This window comes from Triplophysa rosa, linkage group LG4, assembly GCF_024868665.1.
Source record: "Triplophysa rosa linkage group LG4, Trosa_1v2, whole genome shotgun sequence".
NCBI lineage: Eukaryota > Metazoa > Chordata > Actinopteri > Cypriniformes > Nemacheilidae > Triplophysa > Triplophysa rosa.
Genome location: NC_079893.1, coordinates 28,850,807 through 28,874,918, shown reverse-complemented (window position 1 = coordinate 28,874,918; position 24,112 = coordinate 28,850,807). Strand labels below are relative to the sequence as shown.

The following is a 24,112-nucleotide window of genomic DNA, read 5'->3' as shown; positions in this document are numbered from 1 at the left end:
TATTAAACTTGTAAATTTCTGTATTCCTTTCCCATATAATGAAAGCGAATGAGGGACTGGGGCTCTAAATGACAAAAACACAGTCCATAATGATGTCTGTTTGTCTGCTGGTGTCATTTGATAGCTTTGTGTGAAAAATACGCCAACAGATCATTATATAAAACAATAGTACATTTTCATAATGGGTTTTCATATCATTTTCATACATGGGTTTGGGATAAAAGTAATTGGTGCCACAGTAGCTTCAGAAGCTGAAGCTTCAGTTCAAGAGTTATATCGTAATTGAATGTAATGCAATATGTTTAAAATCCGGTAGGGGGCGCCAGATTCATTTGCTTTTCAACAGAAGCGCGCTTTACATCAGCTCCCTATTTTAAATTTGTGAAAGCTTAAAGCGGTTTCTGTCGCTGAGTGAAGACTGCGAAGCATGCTGTTTAAAACTATTGAACTGTATGTTTGTTCACCTGTGGACATTGTTATATATTATTGTTTTTTAATGAATTATTAATTGTATATATATTTCCGTTTCATTTAGGCACTGTATTTAAGTAGTATATTTCTACGCAAATACTGAATGGGTGAAAATCATTATAGGCTGTTTGCTTTGGTTTGACAGGGCACGGACATCCTGCCCCGTGAAAAGAAGTGGAGAAAGAAACCGGACCTGCTAGATACTCAGGCAAATCGTCATCCCGGGAAAGGAGGGATCATATCCCCAGTTTCACATATCCTGTGCTGTGGGTTACACTGGATATCTGTCATCTCATGTGGACAGGCGCCTTATAACTTTCTTTGCTTATGGATCTGTTTTGAGTGTTATGAATCATGAATTCGGCTGAGCAAACCATCACATGGCTAATAACGCTGGGTGTCCTGGAATCCCCTAAAAAGACACTATCGGATCCTGAGGGGTTTTTACAATCTTCTCTCAGAGATGGAGTGGTGTTGTGTAAACTGTTGGAGCGACTGCGACCCGGTTCGGCTCATATGGTAAGACTTGTCTTTTAGTCGGTGTAACGTTAGTTGAATATGTGCGCAACACACTCGTCAAGCACGCACGAGCGCAGTGTGTTTGTGGGTCAGATCGTCTGGCTGCTGGTTCGCTCAATTGTGTGAATCAATGATGGTACAAAAGTGGTTACTTCGCATATTCTACTATTAAATGCACGACGTAAAAATATGTGTGCATGCAAGTATATAACAAACAACTGATTTTTGGAGCGTTTTAAGTGGTTTCATGTCGACCGCCATTGCCTGATAACGGATAAGAGTAATCTTTTAAAGGAACAGTGTGCTTTACGAAATGGGGGTCGCTGTTAGGAAAATTAACCATGAATTAATTTACATTTATGCATTTGGTAGACGCTTTTATCCAAAGCGACTCACATTGCATTCTATTATACATGTGTATCTTAGTATTTAATTGAGTAAATGTGTATGTTTATGGTGGATGATTGGTTAACATTTGTATTACGATTAAATTTAATGGACATTTAATATTATTGTTATTATAAACACAATTACCTCGATTTTTTTCTCATCTTGATTAAATATTAAATCTTCTTTGATGGTTTTATAATGTCTAATTCTGAGGTACACTAGTGTGGTTTTATTAGAAATAGCATTTGCAGATAGAAATTAGGCTAATAAAAGAATTAAATCGAATATATTAATTTAATCCTCCATATTTTGTGGGATTATGTGGTATGTATTTTTATGGATGTTCTCATTAATGACTCACGCAGTGAGTCCGAAAGTATCCCAGAAAATATAGGTAACGTAACGTTCTGGGAATGTTACCGAACGTTAGTTAATTTATAAATCATTATTATAAGCGAATCTTAGAATACCAATTATTTTGTCTGTTTGCTTAATAGCTTTAATATACACTATAGTCTAATAGAGTAAAATATTCACTTAATTAATAATGAATAAACGATGACACTAGATGTCAATTTGTTTTGTGAGTGAACTATGATGTACGTGCCATAAAATCGTTTGTAATGATGCCCCATTGTTGTGGTCGCAGTCGCATAACTTAATTAAATGACTTAAACTCAATTGACTGGGAAATTGCAATCCAATGTCAAGTTCCGTTGTTACGCGGTCGTATAAGAAAACGTACATTTGGTTTGGTTATACTGCATATTTAAATCATTAGATTTTGCTCTGACAGGCCAGGTAATGTTTGCCTGCGCCAGCATGCCTCAAACCGCAAGCCAAGAGTGTTCTCGACTTCATGCGGCGCAGCGCAGATTGATCATTTTATGACATCCAGTATCGCGAGCAAAAGTCCAAAGTACAGCTTTCGAATACCTCTCGCGATACTTGGATATCATTCAGCGCGGCATGAAGTCGAACGCACCTATTAACCACGTCACTTCCGCTATTCCTCCGCCAACTTCCCCATGAAGAATAAGTGGCTTTTTCAGGAACGGGGCGATGATCTCTGACATAAACAACCGTGATTTATTCGCGTTCCTTTTCGTTTAATCCCTAAAGAATCAATACAGGTCGGCGGAGGATTTATTTGTTCGTTTTATTTGCAGATCCATCAGGAGCCGAGGAAGGATAGCGAGTGTTTGAGTAATATCAGAGAATTTGTGAAAGGCTGTGCATTATATCACGTAGAGGTGAGTGGTGCATGCTTTTTGTGCTTATGTTTTCGGTCGCGCAGTACACGTGCATGCTATTTTATATTTATGTAGCGATTTAGTAACATGTTTGTGTGATTTAGATGATTTTGGGTTGCCAGGTTGAGTCTCAGTTGGAGATGGGAGATGGGAATAAACTCCCGTGTGTTTCGGTTTAGAGAATCAGAATCAGAATTCGCTTTATTGGCCAAGTTGTGCGCAAACACACAAAGTTGTTGTGGGTTTTTGTTTTTGGGACATACGTATACGTGACATGAAAAACTAAGAAGAACAATAGTAAGAATAAATAAGTAAAACTAGATGTAATACTACTACTACTAATAATAATGTTGTATAACATTAGATGTTTGCATTTACAGTATATACATAATATACAATAAAATATGCATATTATTTAAATAATACTTAATAGAGAGAGAGGTGGTAATTAGGAGTGGAGCAATAAATTACAGGAAAAATAAACAGGTAGTAATTTCTGTGTTAGCTGTTTAGCTTAGTTCACCAGTATACCAGCAGCAAAGATTTGGCTTTATTTTCTTTAGTTTATTTGTTTTGTTTATATTTATATGTAGCCTAATATCTGCATCACACATTTATCTGTATTTAGATCGTATCTGTATTTATTGTATTTTCTTATAGACTTATTTTCTGTACGGTGGCTCCTGACAATATAGTGATTTTGACATTGATTTGGTCAGTTTTATCCTTTCATGCACCGCTATGTTTATTGCTAATCTCTGTCTCTCTGTGACATTTCACAACAAACACTTTCCCTGTTTGCCCGTTTGTTAATAGGAGCAGTTTATTCAGAGGCATCCAAACGTGTTTATCAAGTTACGCTCTTTGCTGCAAATTGCGGTGTGGTGTGACAAACACTGTTACATGACTCATTTTTTACATGTTTGTAAACATGACCGTCTGTGAACTCAATTTGTGGGGGTTCTGTTGTGAGATTGAATCAGAATCAGAAGAGCTTTATTGCCAAGTGTGCTTGCACACACAAGGAATTTTCTTTGGTGTTGGAAGCTTCTAGTACAGACATTCAACACAATGACAATACAATATAATACGATTTACAGTCTAAAAGATTCTAAATTGTGCATATATAAAATAAAGACTATTTTACAGAAAATGGGGGATAATAACATATAAGAGACATTGTACAGGGTAGTATATAGTAGAATAAACATATTGACAGATTGTATGTACACTTGTGCAAATGGATAATTTAGTAAGTAGAGGTAGTGTTATATACATGTATACATAAGATGTAGATATAATAAGGCACTATAGTGCACACTATAGGAGTAGTGGAAGTGGAATATTGCTCTTAAGGAGCAGTTATCTGTTTAGGAGGGAGATTGCCTGGGGGAAGAAGCTGCTTCTGTGTCTGGAAGTCCTGGTGTTTGGTGCTCTAAAGCGCCGGCCAGAGGGCAGCAGATCAAAGAGTTTGTGTGCTGGGTGTGTGGAGTCAATGATGATTTTTCTTGCCCTGTTTTTCACTCTGGAATCGTACAGGTCCTGAAGTGTGGGCAGAGGAGCACCAATAATTTTCTCAGCACTACGAACTGTCCGTTGTAGTCTTCGTAGGTCTGATTTGGTGGCCGAGCCATACCAAACAGTAATTGAAGTGCACAGAACAGATTCGATGACCACTGAGTAGAACTGGGTCAGTAGCTCCTGTGGTAGGTTGAACTTCCTCAATTGACGGAGGAAGTATAACCTCTGCTGGGCCTTCTTTACAATGGAGTCTATGTGGGACTCCCACTTCAGGTCCTGAGAGATGGTGGAGCCCAGGAACCTGAATGACTCCACAGTATCCACAGTGCTGTCCAGGATGGTGAGGGGAGGAAGTGATGGAGGGTTCCTTCTGAAATCCACTATCATCTCCACTGTCTTGAATGCATTCAGCTCTAGGTTGTTTTGACTACACCAGGCAGCCAGCTGAGCAACCTCCTTTCTGTAGGCAGATTCATCACCGTCTTGAATAAGGCCAATGACTGTGGTGTCATCTGCAAACTTCAGGAGTTTGACAGAAGGGTCTGTAGAGGTGCATTCGTTTGTGTAGAGTGAATATAGCAGTGGAGAAAGAACACATCCTTGAGGAGCTCCGGTGCTGATGGTACATGTGCTGGATTTAAATTTTCCCAACCTCACTAGCTGCTGCCTGTTCGACAGGAAGTTAATAATCCACTGACAGGTAGAGGTTGGCACAGAGAGCTGGGTAAGCTTGGGCAGGAGGAGGTCTGGGATTATGGTGTTGAAGGCCGAGCTGAAGTCTACAAACAGGATCCTGACGTAAGTCCCTGGTCTGTCTAGGTGTTGTAGGATGTAATGCAGTCCCATGTTTACTGCATCGTCCACAGACCTGTTTGCTCGGTAAGCAAACTGGAGGGGATCAAGAAGTGGTCTGGTGATGTCCTTCAGGTGGGCCAGTACAAGTCTCTCAAATGACTTCATGACCACAGATGTTAAAGCAACAGGCCTGTAGTCATTAAGTCCAGATATTTTGGGTTTCTTCTGTACAGGGATGATGGTGGAGCGTTTGAAGCATGAAGGGACTTCACACTGCTCCAAAGATCTGTTAAAAATATTAGTGAAGATGGGCGACAGCTGCTCCGCACAGACTTTCAGGCAGGAGGGTGAGACATTGTCTGGGCCTGGTGCTTTTCTGATCTTTTGTTTGCGGAAAAGCTGGCAAACATCCTCTTCGCAGATCTTAAGTGCAGGTTGAATGTCAAGAGGAGGTGTTAATGGTATAGCAGAGATAGGGTCAGGGCGGGTGTGAAGGGTGAGACTCTGCATTTCAAAACGACAATAGAAGTCGTTCAGGTCGTCAGCCAGTCGTTGATTACCCATAGACTGAGGGGATGATGGCTTGTAGTTGGTAATGTCTTTCAGGCCTTTCCACACTGATGCAGGGTCGTTGGCTGAAAACTGGTTCTTCAGCTTTTCAGAGTAGCTTCTCTTAGCTGCTCTTATCTCCTTTGTCAGTGTGTTTTTGGCCTGATTATACAAGACTTTGTCCCCACTTCTGTAAGCATCTTCTTTGGCCTGACGAAGCTGTCTCATGAATCAGATCCATCCTCACCCACACAGATTTTTCAGTATTTGGGTGAAAATGAAAACAGTTGGATTCAGACCAGCTCTGGCCGTTTCGTTTCTCTGGAAATCGTTGTTGTTTATGCCACTTTGTAAAATAACTATTGACCCGTGTAGTAAAGCCATAGTCACCTCAAATTTACAACCGTCTTGGTACAAAAACCATAGTTTAACCATGACTACCAAAACTTTGGTAGTCCAATGGATACGAATCGTAGTCCAGCAAAGAACTATAGTAACTATACTTATAATAAAGCAATAAAAGGCTATAATAATATACATTTTATATAGTATACATTATGCTACGATAAAGACATGGTTATTTTGGTTATTGCAATTTTCATGCATACTGCTTACTATCTGCTGTTTCTTGAAAAAGCATGCAATAGTACTACAGGTCACGGTACGCAGTCATAAATTATACACAATGTTCTGTGCTGCTGAATTGTCACATGATTCATAATTTACGGCTCGGGTTGTGTTATGAATAAAGTTCGGCAGATCGTTTTCCTTTTGTATTTCCATAATTTTACTAAAAATACCTTGGTTAAACTATGGTTATTGTGGTGAGACCGTAGTAAATCTGTGGTTCATTTTAGTAAGTGTAGTTCAAACCTGTATTTAAACATTTGGGTGTCATCGCTTGTCAGTGTTAATAACACTTTTGAGCATGTTATTAATGTTTGGCGGGCGAATCGAGGCGGGTGTTTGGGTAGGTTGCATTCTATGTGTGTCATCGTATAAAACAGTTATGTCTGTGTGCGTGTGTAGTTGTGTGTTTCAGGAGTGGCTGTGTCTTGGGTTCTTCCAGCCAGCTGTGAGAGGTTAAGACAAGCCCTCTATTGTGGTGAATGGAGTTGTGTGTTTGAATGGGCAGAAGCAGGCAGCTCATTTATGGCGCTTTTGGGTTTGGCACAGGGCAGAATGGAGAGAGGCACTTCACACTAAATACTTCTGCAGGAGAGAGAGAGAGAGCAGGAGGAAATGTAGTCTCACTGCAGCGATGGAAGATGATGTAATGTAGACTTGTTTGTGGAGAGGCGATAAGAATGTGTGTTCATTTTCATGTGCTGGTAGAAAATGTTTCTCTTTGTAATCTTGAATTAAAATTGTAGAACAATTTTGCATTTTGATGTTGCCAGTCGCTCATAAACCCCTCCCCAGCTACTTTTTGAGGTATTGCACAGAATGTTTGTGATCCAGTTAACTTCTGATTGTTAAAAGCTTACTAAAAAACACGGTTTCTACGTTTTCTTTTATTCTTTTAACATTATTAAAGAATCGCTTTGTTTGTTTGATCGCTCTGATTATCTTGACACACCTACATTTGCTTAACCCAGTGGTTCTCAAACCGTTTCATTGTACGGACCCCTTTGTGTGGAGTGCATCGCTTTGCGACCCCCTATAAATATACTTATAAACAAATTCTGTTAAACAAAGCTGGAACATCAATACTTTTTTCTGGAGTTTGATTGCTTATAATTTACAAAAACATTCTATATTTCATATAACACTGGGTTCACACCAAGCGCGAATTAAGCGTTTTGCGCGAGTAAATTACATACAAAGTCAATGCAAAGATGCGTACAGACGCGAACTCGTGGCAGGCGGTACGGAATGACAGAAATCGGGGGCGCGATTGCCGCGAAAGCGTGTCAATATAGTCTTCCGCGAAGGTTGAAAATATTTGTCATTTCGCGTCACTCACGCGAAAATAACAAACTTTTCACACGTGTAATAAAGAGCGTGGAACGCGAATGTTCGCGTTTGGTGTGAACCCAGCATAATGCCACAAAATCTGTGGCCCCCCTGGATCCATCTTGGGGCCCCCAGTTTACGAACCACTGACTTAACCATTTAGGAAATTTATAGTTTTACATTTCTTTTTTATGTAATCCGCTAGTAGCGCCAAAATGACATGCTTCAGTTTTAGATGTAGCCAGCAAAAATAGCGGGTACTTTTTCACTCTTTTCATTAAATGCCCAAATTATTAGTATGAATCGGGACTGTAATTGTAAGAATGCTATGTAAATTTGTCGTCTTAAATTGTAGTAAATACTGAAATGCAAATATGCTGATCCTATGCTGTGCACATTAACATAGAAGCGAAGTCAATTTGATTTCATATTAAGCTGATTTTTGGCCAGCTAGTTTTGTTTGGAAGACACCACAGGGCTGGCTTAAGCGTCCAGATGGTCCACAGTACAGCAGCTAGCCTGAGAGCCAGAAACACACACATACACGTATTCTTATAGCTTAGCAGAATTACATTTCCATATTCACGCAGTCACATTTATGGAGGATAACATAAAAACTAGGGCTGTAAAATGAATAATCGCATCCAGAATTAAAGTTTGTGTTTACATAATCTGTGTACTGTGCATATTAATTTTGTATTTATAAACACACACATGCATATATTTGAGAAAAATATCAACATTAATAAATGTTTATACATAATTTCAATTATTGGCCAGAATAAATAAATACATCCAAATATTTCCTAAATGTGCATACATGCATGTGTATGTTTTTGTGTTCATAAATACAAAATTAATATGCACAGTACATGGACATATATTATGTAAACGTAAACTTTTATTCTGGATGCGATTAATTATTTGACAGCCCTAGTTTTTATGTTGTTCTCCATAAATCGTTTGACAGTGGTGAATAAAAACACCACCAAGGAGTGTTTGTGTGTATACTGTTTACTTTATAAAAAAAATCACCACTCTGTAATACGTAAGGTAAAATGTGTGCATGATATTTCATTAAAAAATCTTTACCTACCATACTTTGTGTAGCATGGTTACTTTTATATTTACATTGAGGCATTTAGCAGACGCATTTATCCAAAGCGACTTTTATCTGTATGCCAGATTTCACATCATCAACATATTTTTATGGGACAAACTGCATCCAAGTTACTCATAAAATATTGGCAAATGAATAAGATCCATTATTGCACGACCTGTGAATCCAGCGATGAGCAGACTATTGATTAAATGTCTTATCTTCTGCATCTCTATTTAACCTTCTCATTGATTCTTTCAAAAACCGGGACATTGTTTGTGTTGACATTATTATGCACCTGTGAGACGACCGACGACCAATGCAGGGATTTCAATAACTACAGAAGTAATATTTCATAAATCAAGTCATTTATCATTATGATCTTGCCGAACGTTATACAGCATTTATCTGGCCAAGAGACGGCTAATGTTAAATCTGTGCTTTCATTCTGACTTCAGGTTACTTCATATATTTGTCTGTACTGTTGTGATATCATCTCTCTGTTTTCTTTCGCTTGTGTAATTGTGGCATATTTCTCTCGGCAGGTATTTGAAGCCAGCGACCTGCTGCCGGGACACAACTTCACCAATGTCTTGAACTGTTTAGTGGCACTAAACAAAGCAACATCCGGTGAGATCTGTCTACGCTAGATCTGTATGTGTTCTCCAGCGTTTCCCATACAATGCATTTACTTGGGCGGTCCGCCCAGGTATATTTTTGTCCGCCCAAGTATATTTGGCGTCACATTTTTTATTTATCCATCCGTGCTAATGATTATATCTGTGATCGATTAACTAGTGGATAAACAGCGCGTACGCGTCTTCTCTCCTTCCGGACTTGTTTGGTGTGAGTGGTGCGTGGCCGCGTGCGCGTGCCCTCCTCTTCCGTGTTCGCATGCACTCTCTTCCGATGAGCTCCATGTGTGTGCGTGAGCCCTCGGCCTCTCGTCACTTGCATTTAAAATCAAAGCTTTCGTAATACAGCAACACATTGTGGAGAAAGGGCAAGCTGCATATAGCCGTCCTTAATGCAGTGTACTGTATTGTGATTTTGTCCAATGATGTTGTGTTTATAAATCAGGATTTTAGCAGCGGTTAAAGTGACTGCTGGTGGCATCCCGTTGTAAAATACAGTATAACGTGACCAATCAGAGAGTAGAAGAAAAACAGATAAGTGCTAAAACTAACACGACGTGATGACGTCACTAATATGCTAATTAGTTTGTGACGTCACCAGCGCCACAAGTCTGTGAAAATCCTATGGGAAACACTGGTTCTCTGACAATAGTTATGGGTTGTGTGTATATTTTGCTGAACAGTGTTGTGTTGTTGTAGATTGCAGCGGTCTCATCAATCCTGTGTGCTCACGTCACTCGTCTTCTCTACGGATCAAGTCCTTCGACTCGCTGAACGCTCCGTCCAACCACAGCAGACCCTCCAGACTCCAGTACAACCAGTACCACAGTCTGGTGAGCGTCACGCAACAGCAAGAATCTTACGGTTGATTTAATTTATCAAAGTGTAAATGAAGGTCATGTGTTTGAAAAAAAAAAAATTCTCTCTCTCCAATTTGGATGTTGTGTATGGTAATGAAGGGTTGTATTGTCTATGGTAGATGTTTATTTGTAATAAAGGTTTTGTTAATCTCTCTCTCTCTCTCTCTCTCTAGGACATGTCTGACAACAGCGGCCCTCAGGTGCTTGTGAAAGCTCGGTTCAACTTCCAGCCGACCAATGAGGATGAGTTGTCCTTCAGTAAGGGTGATGTCATCCAGGTGATACGGCAGGAGGATGGCGGGTGGTGGGAGGGATCTCTCAATGGCAAAACTGGCTGGTTTCCTAGCAACTATGTCAAAGAGATCAAAGGCTCCGGTTAGTGCTTTCAAATGTCATTGTGGCAAAATGCTTCGATCCTAACAAGAGAAATAAAAGGGAGAAACGTCATTTAGACTCCTGCAAGACCGGACAAGCAGAACGAGCAAGATGTGTTCGTTGTTACTCAAATGTCTTTAAAACGCTGACGAAGAACTTTGGACTTTACAAGCTAACTTTCCAACATAAAAGACCTGTTAAGTGTGTATAAAGAATGATTAGAGAAACGCATCTGTGCTTGCATTTTAGGCTAAACATCTTTATTTGGGTGATTTTGGGGGGGCTTTTTTATGTGCACAGATTGAGGCGATGTGAGTTAAGCATGTAAAATCTGCACTGGCTGGACTCTCGGGCCCATTAAAAGCGTGATTAAACAAGGATTTACAGGCTTATAGAAACTGTGCCAGAAGAGAAGTGAATTGCTGCTTTTGGAAAGAACTCAAAACATCAAGATTATATGACCATCACAGATTTCCATCAAAACAGTATGTTATAAAAAAATAGCAGACAAAAAGGAAACGAATGTTTAACCCAGTTCATACAACGCCTCATCCCAATATCTCAATGAATGCACATTAGACAAACCAAACAAAACCTCCTGACCCTTCTTGTTCGCCGTTCCAAACATAAATAGCATATGTGTAGGGCCTTAATGTGCCTTCATCCCAGCTTGAATGGAAACGCTAGAATGACATCACTGCCTGCACATCCAGGCAAAGGAAGGAAACGGCATCTTCACACAAAGACAGGAAGTGCAGCGGCCAGAAGACACCACTTCCTGTTTCCTCTGAATATGGCTTAGTGAGCACTTTGTGAAGCTCAGGTGGTCATAATAACAGTGTATTATGTGTAAGATATGTATATTATCTCGGGTAGTCTTGGTAACGGTATATTGATGTTATGCCCTCATGTCGAGATATTTTGAGAAATGTCTTTTGTGTCCGTACAATGGAGGTCAATGGGGTCCAATGTTGTTTGGTTACAACGTTCTTCAAAATATCTTATTTTGTGTTCTGCAGAAGAAAGAAAGTCATACATGTTTGGAATGACACGAGGGTGATTCACTGATGAAATAATTTTTATTTTTGGTTGAACTATCCCTTTAACAACTCCATAAATGTCCAAGCTCTTCCTTTTTAAAATGTATTCCTCAACTGAAGCATACAATGATGTGTCATGTTTTCCTATAAACCCAGATCCCCCCTCCAGGTATCTAAATCAGAAATACCTCCCCCGACTGCTCACTGCAGGAGAGATGTACTTTAATATTCCATCGAACAGAAACAAAATGATTCCAGATGTTGCTGTAGAGTGACCTCCTTTTCTTTTGTCCTGATTTCTGTTTGAAATAGACAAACCTGTGTCTCCAAAACCTGGATCCCTGAAGAGTTCTCCCAAGGGGTTTGAGACCACCAACTTCTGCAAAACATACTATAATGTGGTAAGAGACGATCTGTAGTGACGCTTTAGCAGTTTAATAAATATTTTAAATTGGCTTTTATTTCTAAAATACAGTATATATTTTTTATTTTAGTTTTAAGTTTTAGCAATTTTGCTCTATGCTTTTGTCATTTTATAATTATTATTTTTATTTTTTATGTTGCTATATAAGATATTTTTTGTTTTATTTTAGTTTTTGTTTATTATTACAATTTTAGTGCTTTAAACCTATTTCAACATTCCAAGGCAACATTTGAATTTTTAATTTAGTTTGTTTTTCCAGTCATTTTTAGGTCAATCTTTATTTCAATGAACAGAAACGTTTTTAACATGTTTATTTTAGTAAATAACCTTGGCGAGTTGTTTATTTATGATGTCTGTGGGGTGGAAGAGGTGCTTCTGGGACATTTGTTTCGCATAGTCCTCAGAAACAAATATATAGTATCATGCAATGTAAGTCGATTTGGATAAAAGCGTCTGCCAAATGTGTAAATGTAAATGCATAGATATTGCACTTATGTAAGAAGACACACACAAGCTATGAATCTATATTTAATGATAATATGCTATAAATCTGAATTTGTTCTCAGGACTCAATGGTGTGTTTTAGTTTGTCTCGTGATCACACTGTAATGTAGGTCGTCCTTTCCATCTGATTGACTTTTGGGACAGCTGTGCCCGAGGCCTCACGCTATCTGCGTGTTCATGTCAGTTACACGCCAGACTGTTGTTTTATAAGAATGTATAGACCGCTGATCTTACGTCTCTTAAGTGTAGAGTCGATTGTCCGAAGAGGCTGAGTTTGTGTGTTTCAGGGTAGACGATACGGCAGGGTCAGACAGAGTTCAGTCTACACAGCAACATTCAGGGAGAAAATCTGTTGGAAATGTTAAAAATGTCTGCAGCTGTCAGCCCGTCGTTGGCAGATGACCACGGTGTCACCATTTGTGTCATCGTGACTCCGCCCATCAGTTTACAGACTAACTTTGTTTACGATTAGTTGCAACATTTTTTATTTATATTAAAGGGTGGTTGTCATTCATTCTGACTTCTTTACAATGTTAAACATGCTGTCTTCTCATGCTTAACATGGTCAACTTGTCAAAAAACGAGTTGGGCGTATTACGTAGTATTTCTGTGCTCGATACACTCCCCCAGCGATCGTACAGGTTTCGGAAAGTTTTTTTCGAACATATAAAACTGTATCGTAATAATTTTTCTTAGTCCCTTATTGGACAATTCTCCCGGATTAAATACTCTTTGAAGATACGAAGTATGCAGTACTACTCTATAGGTACTCAAGATTAGTATAAGATTGGCAGAAACCACGTGTGTTAGGGCCGCTTTAAATTTAACCATAGTTTTTGGGTTTAAGTTGTAGTGAAACTAGACGGTTTCATCTTAACAACATAAACAAGCGTTACTGCACATGCGCACTTTTGTGACCCCGACTGAACTTTTGGTACACATTCACAAATAATAGAGTGCCTGTAGATTATTTCTGATAACAATCAAAAGAAACCTTACTTGGCAAAACTGTCTCTCCAATATTTTTAATTTAGACTGCGATACCAAGCTCAACCACTAGATGTCAATGTACCATATGGTTTTCTCAAATGCGTCAAAACTACAGGACCCATTCAACAAATTGTTTATTTAATAAAATGAACGTACAACCAAATTTAACAAATCGTTTATTTAACACAATTATTATACAGTAAAATAATAATACAAATTAACATTAACATAAATTAAATTAAATATAAATAGTTATATTATAAGACACTAGCCAAACACAAACCGGAAGTTAACTGGGGGTCAGGCGTGTGTGCGTCCTATTTTCTTGCAAAGATGATGGGTTATAGCAGATGTTTTGCATAGCTGCACATTAAAAAAACATATTTTAGTATATTTTATATATAGAATTATGCTAAACTCAGGCTGAAATGCTTATTTGCTTTTGTTTCAGGTCATGGATGATGCTTTTACATTTTTTGCGGATTTTGGTCTAGAATCATGTATTCTAGTGTAATTTGGCGTTCTTGGTTTTTATAAAGCAAATTTATCAAGCAAAACACATACCTAATTCCATTTGTGCACTTTTAAATTCAGTTCCATTCTGTCCTCTAAAATAATCCAGAAGCGAATTCAATTGTGACTGATATGACATCACGGGTCATATATACTGACTAGATGTGACGAGTGAGGTCAAGCAGCTCTGCTCAACCAGGAGAATTCAAATCAACTCAGATTAAACTGAAATCAGATGACATGACATGAAATGGCTGGCCTTATTCTGTCATTCTCCTCTAACTGCAAAAATAATGACTATGTTGAAAGGTCTGTGTGTGTTTGATCTGTTAGTCATAAAACACAATGTTATGCACATCTCTTATCTGTGGTTTTATATGATTATTAAATGTTGAGCATTGTTTTCTGGAAGCAAACATTTGCGTCCCCGCCCCAATGTTTGTAAAGAATATTGTCATGATGACACCCATGAGTTACCTCCTACACCTTTTTTATTTTGACTAGTTGTTCTGACTGTACTGTAGATCATCAAATGTAGCATGTACTTATTGGTTTAGAGCACACTTTCTTTTTTAGTAGTTTCCAAAGTCTTGACGTTTTTGTTATTGCTTGTCAAATGCACAGGTGGTTCAGAATATCGTCCAGTCGGAGACGGAATACTGCAAGGAGCTCCAGACTCTCCTGTCGACGTATCTGAGAGTGTTACAGCCCACAGACAGGTACAAAAACGCACAGAATTCATGATTAAAGGTTGGGTAACAAGCTATTTCATGCATTCTGTTTTCTTTACACTGTTAAACGTGCTGGCTTCTCAAGCTTAACAAGGTCAACTTGTCAAAAAACGAGTGGAACGTATGACGTAGTATTTCTGTGCTCGATTCACTCCGCCAGGGTTCGTACAGGTTTTGAAAGTTTTTTTCAAAAATGGTTTCGTAACGAGGGTTATTAGTCCCTCTTTGGACAATTCTCACAGAAAAGCATGCCCACGCATCATCCACCGAGCGAAAGAGCACGCGCGAACTTGAAAGAAAGGGCATGCCCATGCATCAACCAGCCAGCGTGAGAAAGAGCACGCCCATCAATGCCGCTTCACTCGGCTGACGGTTTGTTTGTTCACTGCATTTGGGTGATGAATGTTATATAAACGGTAGATGTAACGCTGGATTTGGAGATCGTTTGAAACTGATATATGGAGCCGTCCCAACGCTAAAAGATGCTGGACATGAAGTCGGACTAAGTCATATGGCTGTGTTTTGTTGGCAATCAGCGCGTACGTGTGTAATGTAAACAACACGAAGGGATTAATGCGATTATGTGTTGTGTGCTCGTGCTGTAGTCCCGTACCCCATGCATGCCTCCAGCAGCTCGTCTTTTTCCGGAAATAATCATACAGCTGTATCTCCCTTTTATACATTTGATCAAACTAAATACTCTTCGAAGATACGAAGTATGCAATACTACTCTATAGGTACTCAAGATTAATATGAGATTGGCAGAAACTGCGTGTGTTACCTCATCTTTAACTACAACAGTGATTCTGAACGATCAACGCCTTCTGTTGGTACGTTACATGACAGGAAATTAAAAAACACAAAAAAGGTGTATATTTTAAATTGGTTTACATTTTTAAATACATTTTTATATACTTTTATAATGATGCATGTGATTTTCTATGCCGGTGAGTTAGTGGTATTTTATCAATTTTATCAAAGGTGGAACTTGACCCTAAATGTTTGAGAATCACTAAACTAAAGATATTAATAGATTCTCTCTCTCTCTCTCTCTCTAGGTTCAGTGTGTCAGATATAAGTCACATCATGGGCAATCTAGAAGAAATCAGCACTTTCCAGCAAACACTGGTGCATTCATTGGAGGAGAGCATCAAGTAAGGCCCCGGTCACACTTGCCTGTTTGCTCCATTGACTTTTATTCATATGCATGCAAATGCGACAGAGCGGAAATGCAAGCCCCTCCAAAGATAGTTCGCATTTCGCAGTGTAGCAAAGCTCAAGTTTGGTGAACTCTGACCTGCGAATTTGCCTCACGTGAATGTTTGAGACCAATAGAAGATCAAAACATCTCGACGTGACCTCTCGGCACAGAACTTTACAAGATGGAGGAATCGCTCCAGCCCATTTTTGCAGCACCATCTTAACGAATTTCACATGCTCAAAGTCCAGTGTGGACTTTGAGCATGCGTAAGACGGTGGAACACATTTTCTTATTCACTCTCATTCATACAACGGCGACATCTAGTGGCAGCTAGCAGTAATTATGCTCATATTTCCAAATCTAGTTCTGGCTTTTATATTTTATTTACTGTATGCTGGGTGAAGAATGTTGGTTTTCTCATCGTCTGTTAACTTTTTGCCTTCTTTAGTCACTTCTTCGTGGATTTATGAACTGTGTTGTTGGGTTTGTGCAGAGTTCCAGAGAGCCAGCAGAGGATGGGAGGTTTCTACCTGTCTCTCGTTCCTCAGCTCAGGAGCCTGTATGTCACCTACTGCTCCAACCATCCATCAGCTGTTCATGTCCTCACGCAACACAGGTGTGTAACATCACAACGCAATCCTGCTTCTGATGTACAAACAACAGACACGTTAGCGCTCTTGCAGATGAACTACACATAGATGACCGTGTGTGTGTGTTTGTGTGTGTGTTTGTGCAGTGAGGAATTGGGAGAGTTTATGGAAAGTAAAGGTGCCAGCAGTCCTGGAATTCTCACACTTACAACAGGCCTGAGCAAACCCTTCCTACGGCTGGAGAAATACCCCACGCTGCTCAAGGAGATGGAGCGACACATGGAGGTACTGTTGTGTGTTTGTGAATGAATGTCCACTGTGGTTTTGCACACTTCGGTTGTCCCCTCAAACAGTGCACTATGTAGGGTATAGAAGACAATTTTTAATTCTCCACAGGAGCTCCACCCAGATTATCCAGACATTCAGAAGAGCATGACCATATTTAAAAACCTCTCGGTGAGTCTTCATCACATGTTTAAAGCCTAAAATTCGATTGGTTTGTCACTGAGGTGTGAAACGATGATGTGTTTGTTCTCATGGCTTTAGTCACAGTGTCAGGAAGTGAGGAAGAGGAAGGAACTCGAGCTGCAGATTCTGACAGAAAGCATCCGTGGATGGGAGGGGGAGAACATCAGGACCCTGGGCTCTGTTCTCTACATGTCTCAGGTGTTCATCCAGAACCACGGTGCTGAGGTGAGTGAATTACTCTTGTAGGTTTCTTGTTCATGAAATGTTCATACATGTGTTTTTGTCTCCTCAGGAGAAGAACGAGCGATACCTCCTGCTTTTCCCTCATATTCTCCTCATGTTGTCCGCCAGCCCTCGAATGAGTGGTTTTATCTACCAGGTACATCACTCGTCGTAGGATAACTACATAATTTAACAAAATGCTTGAAGCTCATTGGCTGTTGACTACACAGGGGAAGCTTCCACTAGCAGGAATGACTGTTAATATGATAGAGGACAGTGACGCCACAAAACATGCTTTTGAAGTATCCGGTAAGTTTCTCGCTCCACTTTGTCAAATGTGAATTTTGAATATTACTACGTAAGCTTCAACCGAAACGACGTTTCCATGCAGGACATTTGATTGAGCGCATCCAGGTGATCTGTAACAACCAGCAAGATCTGCAGGACTGGCTGGATCATCTGCACCGCCAGACCAAACACACCTCAGCCAGAAACAGCAGTATCAAACCCCAAAGCGTGCCGTGCCATACGGTGAGAAACCATGATGTACGATTACAGTGTATGTGTGTAATTCAAAGTCTGTTACTCATTTGACCTTCTCCATCTTTAGCTGCCGTCCCACCCTGTCACCCCCTCCAGACACTCCGAGAATCGAGGTGTAAGCGGATCTCCAGTCTACCACACTCTTCCTCACCTGTCTTCACACGGGACCCCTCACAGTGCTATGATGTGGGGGCCATTAGAACCCCCCAAAACCCAGAAGCCCTGGAGTCTGAGCTGTCTCAGACCCGCACCACCCCTGAAACCCTCAGCTGCTTTGTGCTACAAAGAGGTATCACGTTCTTTAGATAAAACAATGTGCTCTTTCTTAACAAACTTACAATGAGATTTCTTAAAACGGTGTGTGTGTTAATTTGCATATGTTTTTCAGGATCTCAGTAAAAGTCCTAAAAGCATGAAGAAGCTTCTGCCCAAACGGAAACCTGAGAGAAAGCCATCTGACGAAGAATTTGCTGTGAGAAAAAGTATGTCAGGCTGTCACATTATGGTGAAATAAAATGTAAAAAATCGAACGGTTCAATTGCTTAACACTGTCGTTATTTCTCCCATCAGGCACTGCAGCTCTGGAGGAAGACGCTCTGATCCTTAAAGTGATTGAAGCGTACTGCACGAGTGCTAAAACACGACAGACGCTAAACTCAAGTAAGCACAATGTAGTCATAACCTGCTGCTGTGTAGTTGTAACATGTCTCTGTGTTGCGTGCATTTTTTGTAAGCTTTTCGTTCTTTATCCACACTAGCGTTTTCAAGCATTTTCCAAAAGTAGCTTATCCACACTGAAACGTTGATGAAAATACGCAGAGTTTGATTGAACTGAAAGACACATATAAGTCTTCGTAAAAATTTAAAGGGCCCAACACAGACGCTTGGCGGGACCCCACTCCTAAATCCAACGAGCAAAGCTATGCAATTAAAAATCTTACATAGAAAAATGAATTCAGCCTAGAAAGTCTCGCCAATACAGCTTTCGTTGTCAAAGTCATCTGTCTTTGGCAAACATTCTGCTATTAAAATATTTATTTTGTCTGTAAGTTGTACTTTTCTGAACTGTCATGTCTAAATGTGTGTTAACTAACTCTCTGAATATCTTCAGCTTTTTTAACATGCGTCTTTTTTCTCTCTTTCCCTACCTTCTTTCTTTTCATCCGTATTCTCTCTGCCTTATGTTGACCCCATTATTTTTTATTCCCTCTGTTGCCGCATTTTATTGGGTTCATTGGCCTCCTCCTCATTTTACTCTTGGTTCGGTCCGGTACCCCAATCCCTCCCCTTCCATTTGATTGGTTTGCTCCCCCATCCCTTGTTAGCGTGGCAGGGCACTGATTTGATGCATAATCATGTACTGGCTGATGTTAACCAATCGTGTGTGGATGCTGTGGGTTGCCGTGGCAGCGGATTTCCCTCTGACCAATCGGAAGACTCGGACTATGACAGTGTTTGGATAACTCACACTAACAGAATGGGTTCTATATCTCGTAAGAGCCGCTGCTCAAATAAACGTCACAGTACATCATTTTATTTTCTCTACATTGAATGTGAAGAGCTGTTTGCTAGAGCTTTTTATCATTCCTTTTTCTCGTTTGGTTAGCCATGGATGTTTCTGGATATTTGTTTCTTTTTTCAGCACAAGCTTAAGTTAAATGATAAATGTAACAAGAGCGTAATGTCATATTACTTATTTGTGTGTCTTCGTAAATTTGTCCATGCAATACAGAATACGTTTTATGTCATGGATGAGCGAGAGAGAAGATGGCGCCTGTGAAGACCAATGAGCTATTTCTCTCACAACTATAGTTCCATCATAGAAACATAGAAACCTTTTGATATACATGATCTGTCTGTTAATCTTTCATTGTTAAACCCCTTGCAGGATCAAGGAAGGAGTCAGGGCCGCACATGCTTTTTCCTGAGGAGGAAAAAATCATTGTGGAAGAGACAAAGAGCAACGGTCAAACCGTAATTGAAGAAAGGTGAACAACGTGCATCTAAAAAGCATTTTACGCTACTTGTTTCTTGATTCGTGCTAATTTAACTTTCACGTTCTTTGAAGGAGCCTGGTGGATACAGTTTATGCTTTAAGGGATGAGGTACAAGAACTCAAGCAGGCGAGTACACATGCAACAAGGTATTTTGTCTGTGCACATGGTCGAATGTCAGAATCTGGTGCCGTGACCCGGATGCTCTTTTTCATCTCCAGGACAACAAAAGAATGAAGCGGAATCTCGAAGAAGAGCAAAAGGCGCGGAAAGAGCTGGAGAAGGTTGTCAGGAAAGTGTTGAAGAGTATGAACGACGCGTCGTGGGATGAGACTAATTTGTGAGGCGGTCATGTGATGTTTTATATGGAAACCGCATCTGATAATTGGGTCTTAAGTGTAGAATCAGTCTTAAATCCTGACCAAAAAAAAACGTAACTTCCCCTCATTCACAGTATTAAGCCTTGTTTTAATCCCAAACCGGTTGTTTGTCAGTGCCAAGCATCTTGTCGGACCTGTTTGCAAATGTGCTGATGATAAAGAAACTTGAATCTGGGCATCATCCTCCCCAGAATAGCAACTTCTCATCTCCAAATGACTTCTTGCAGTTTGATCATTTAGTTCACAATCACAAAGACCAACCGCATTGGTTCCCAGTCTGAAACTGGGAGTCTCAGGGATGATCCACATATACTGTACCTTCCAATGTTACCAGGCCTGCATTACTGCTGACTTTAGGAATCTTTAGCCAATAGATTAAATACGTGATGACATTCATTATGATTTTCCAATGGAAAAACCTCGCAATACAATACTGGAGACAATTCTGAGAAAACTAGTCTTATTTTATAGATTAATTTTTTTTGTCACATTTCAAGGTTGCTTTTAGAATAACCTGTTTCGGTTGCTTTATTGCACCTTGCAACTTTGATCTTTTTTACTTTTATGATGATCCTTTACACTAATGTAGATTGTCAATCCACAGATTTGTGTTTTGTACAGAAATAATCTTTTTATTGTATTATTTAATGCTCAGAAATGTGCCTTTGGAAAAAGAGATTTCCAGAATTTTGTCAGCATTTCTAGCTCTGTCAGCATTTCTCAGAACCTTTGTATGCGGGACTGATTTTAAATTAACACTGAATCTGTGGCCAGAAACCGACAGATTATATGAATTTTATGTGTCCTCTAATTTATGTATTTAAATGAAATGTCTACTGCAGAATTACTGTATATTGTATAATTCTCTTCTTGATAACCTCAATTACTCTCTCCAAAGCACTCGTTCTATCTTACTCTCTATTACCTGCTGATTGAAATCAATAAATACAAGTTCTTACTGACTCTTCAAATGGGATTAGTGTCCGACTCGTTCTTGTGTGCCTCATTTTTAATGTCATTTGTCAGAACTGACCTTGGATAAGATTCATGTGACACCAGGTAGTCGGGTAATGTGAAATCTATACTTCTTAACCAATCCCCTACCTGCACTTTTTATAATAAAACTAGTTCTCAATAACTTTTGTTTTGATATTGATAAACATAATTTTTTATGTGGCAACAGTACTTCAGATTAAAGTTTTTTTTTAGTATATTAAAGCTCCAAAAAGTTGTCAGGATCTTTGTTTAAAACATAAAGTTGCACGTCACATTACATTTTACATATTTTTAATTATTTTTTAATTGCCAGTAATCAACAACAGGACAGTATTCATTTCTAAGAAATTACATACTTATATTTGAACGTTTTAGGGTCTAAAAACAAACAAACAAACTGACGTCAAACAGACATTTCTCCTATGAAATCAGAGCCAACACCTCAAATTAAAAATCATTGTTATAAACTTACCGTTGTAAATCGGGGTAGAAGGAACACCGATTTGCTTATAGAAAATGGTGAATTGTTTCATGAATTGTGTGTTATCGAGAAAAGCTATAACAAAATAAAAGTCTACATAATAAAAGTGCAAACAAACACATTAAAACCACTAGTATTAAGACTGGGGTCTCTGCAGGACATAAAGTGGAGTGTCTCAATTATATTTTGCAGATTTATATTATGTTATATTATACAGTATTATATCACATTATATTATATGTCCTTTAATGCATGGCTAGTCGTGGATTATCCCGCTTATACCCAGGTCATTTGCCAAGTTAAAGCTGTTATTGATGTTTACAGTGTAATTTTTGATCAGTTATATTCATCAGTTAATTTCAAATGTTGATCAAACTGACTGTAACTACCTGCGCATTAAACGGTTTTCATGCACACCTTCCAGCCAATCAGAAACAGAAGTATTCAATCTCACCATGGTACTGTATGTTATGTTATGAAGACTTTAATTATGCTGTTACTTTTATTATTATATTAGATTATGTAGACTTTATTATATTATGTTTATAAACTTAATATAATAAAATTCTTTATTTTGTAGTTTTGCTTCATTTATGTTTCCTGTGGACCAGATTGTTTTCACCTGTGTTTGTTAGCCTCATTTTCCTCATTGTAGCCATGTTTTCTTTTGGCGTTCATTTTTGTACAATACTCCTGGGTGAGGTTTTTTTTGTTTATTTGTTTCTATTAAAATGCACTTGGCTCTCGAGTAGAAATCCAAATGAAATATTTTCAGGCAAAACATGGACTTCAAGACCATGGCAATGAGTCTCTTTGTGCACCCCTAGCCTTTCTCAGTAAACCCATGTAATGAATCTACACCATTTGTTTATTTCACTATTTTTTCTTACTGTCAGGGTTCAGATGGATGCTGCTGAACTGCACAGATACGGAGAAAATGTGCATCACTAGACATGTAGATGGATCATGGATTCGATTTTTGGTTTAATGTGTATTGATGACAGAATGTTGATCTCCTCTAATCTCTAGTCTTTTAATGAAAAAAAGATGTTGTTTCTACAAACAAACATGATATTCTTCAGCAGTTTAAGGCATCCTGGTTTGAGTATCTTTTTCTAGACAAACTGACAATTTGTCACTTGTATTTGTTGTATTGTGTGAGATCTTGGCACTGTTATATTTCAATGCTGCCTTGCAGGTGTTGCAAAACCTTGGATGTATTTGTGTGTCTAACATCTGCTTTTCCAACACTTCCACCTCCACCACCCTATTATGACAAACAATGACTCGCACCCTTTCCAAAGACTCCCGATCCTCAGGGACAGCAGTGCATTGTGGGAGATTTAATCACTGGCTCAGGCTCCTGCAGGAGTTGGCAGCTTGTTCTTTTGTGGGGACTTTGACATTTCCAGAAAGACTGATGTTTAGGACACATTAACATAAGGACAAAGCCCAAGGTACTGGAGAGTTCGATAAAGAGAGGCAGAAAATGTTAGCTGTCACTTAATTGAACGGCTCGGTGCTGTCGCAAAAGTTTTCATTGTGTTAACCGCATCCAGTTCCCAGCTACAAGGACTGTGTTGCACAGGTATGAATGGTCTTATTGTGTCTCGCTTCAGAAATGATCAATCGTTGCACCGATGAAAAAATGAAAATTCTTCATCATTTACTCACCCTCATGTCATTCCTGTTTGACTTTCTCCTGCAGAACACAAAAGAAGATATTTTGAAGAACGTTACAAATTGTTGCCCCCTTTGACTTCCGCACAATTAAAGAATTTCTACACGAAAGACAACAGCTCTGTCACACGAGAGTTGAAGCCTTTACGAAAGTGACGGGCCGAATTTCTTTCCTTATATGGCTGCTGACTGCCTCTCGTTGACTCACAATGGAAAGGATATAATTTTGCAAATGTTGGAGAAAAAGCTCAAATGTCAGGCTCTTTTCAGACTGCCAGACCAGCCTTAGCCCAGGGATGAATAATGGATCAGTCACCTTTGTCTAGCGCTGAATATTCTTACATAAATACAAAGACTCATAAAACGCATAATAGAGCATCTAATTCATCTGTTAGCGGCCAGATCAAACGCTGAGATAACCGTTGGGTTTTCTTAGCGACGGGCAGGTAAATGAATATCACCTTTGTGAGGCTGTCTGTCTGTGGCGTCTGGTACAAACGTCTGATTTACTTCCTACTGCTGTGGGTCGTGTCCATCAACACCTACACAGAGGTTAAAGGTGACGGTGAGTCCGGTCCAGCAAGTTTGAGATGATGTGATTGGATGTTTTTGATGGTGCTGGCCTGTGTAAGTCACTGGCACAATGTCAGGGTGATGCAAGGAAGTCACTGAAGGTGTAAAGTTAAAGTTGTTCTGGAAGGTTTTAGCTAGTTGCTTTAGTCAATAGAGCTGATGATCTGATGTCCTCAATCGCCTTTGAGAAGTTTCCTCAAGCCACACAACTTCACATTCAGCATCATTAAACCAATGTTGAGCAAGAATTTCATTTCAATTGAATTTTACAACATTTACATTTACACAATACAATTTCTTTCTTTCTTTCTTTCTTTCTTTCTTTCTTTCTTTCTTTCTTTCTTTCTTTCTTTCTTTCT

General features: G+C 39.2%; 1 protein-coding gene across 2 annotated transcripts; it reads left to right on the top strand.

The window, feature by feature from the left end:
* Nucleotides 1–637: 637 nt before the first annotated feature.
* arhgef7b (Rho guanine nucleotide exchange factor (GEF) 7b) lies at nucleotides 638–20,993 on the top strand. 2 transcript variants are annotated; one of them, XM_057332194.1, is made up of 22 exons: nucleotides 638–990; nucleotides 2,550–2,633; nucleotides 9,099–9,183; nucleotides 9,888–10,021; nucleotides 10,222–10,423; nucleotides 11,776–11,864; nucleotides 14,519–14,613; nucleotides 15,684–15,779; nucleotides 16,320–16,442; nucleotides 16,563–16,701; nucleotides 16,813–16,872; nucleotides 16,963–17,109; nucleotides 17,177–17,263; nucleotides 17,337–17,415; nucleotides 17,498–17,637; nucleotides 17,717–17,938; nucleotides 18,038–18,131; nucleotides 18,220–18,309; nucleotides 18,975–19,142; nucleotides 19,538–19,637; nucleotides 19,718–19,772; nucleotides 19,865–20,993. In XM_057332194.1, exons 1-22 carry the CDS (start codon nucleotides 826–828, stop codon nucleotides 19,985–19,987), a joined length of 2,577 nt encoding a protein of 858 aa, XP_057188177.1. In that variant the 5' UTR covers nucleotides 638–825; the 3' UTR covers nucleotides 19,988–20,993. The 2 variants fall into 2 exon arrangements, with proteins under 2 accessions (XP_057188177.1, XP_057188178.1); XM_057332195.1 differs by lacking the exon at nucleotides 18,975–19,142 and having other exon boundaries at nucleotides 639–990.
* Nucleotides 20,994–24,112: the final 3,119 nt, after the last annotated feature.

Coding starts and splice junctions, on each gene's coding strand:
- arhgef7b (XM_057332194.1), top strand. CDS start 826: ATGAATTCGGCTGAGCAAACCATCACATGGCTAATAACGCTGGGTGTC. Junction 10,424..11,775: donor CAAAGAGATCAAAGGCTCCG/GTTAGTGCTTTC, acceptor TGTTTGAAATAG/ACAAACCTGTGTCTCCAAAA. Junction 16,443..16,562: donor CATGTCCTCACGCAACACAG/GTGTGTAACATC, acceptor GTGTTTGTGCAG/TGAGGAATTGGGAGAGTTTA.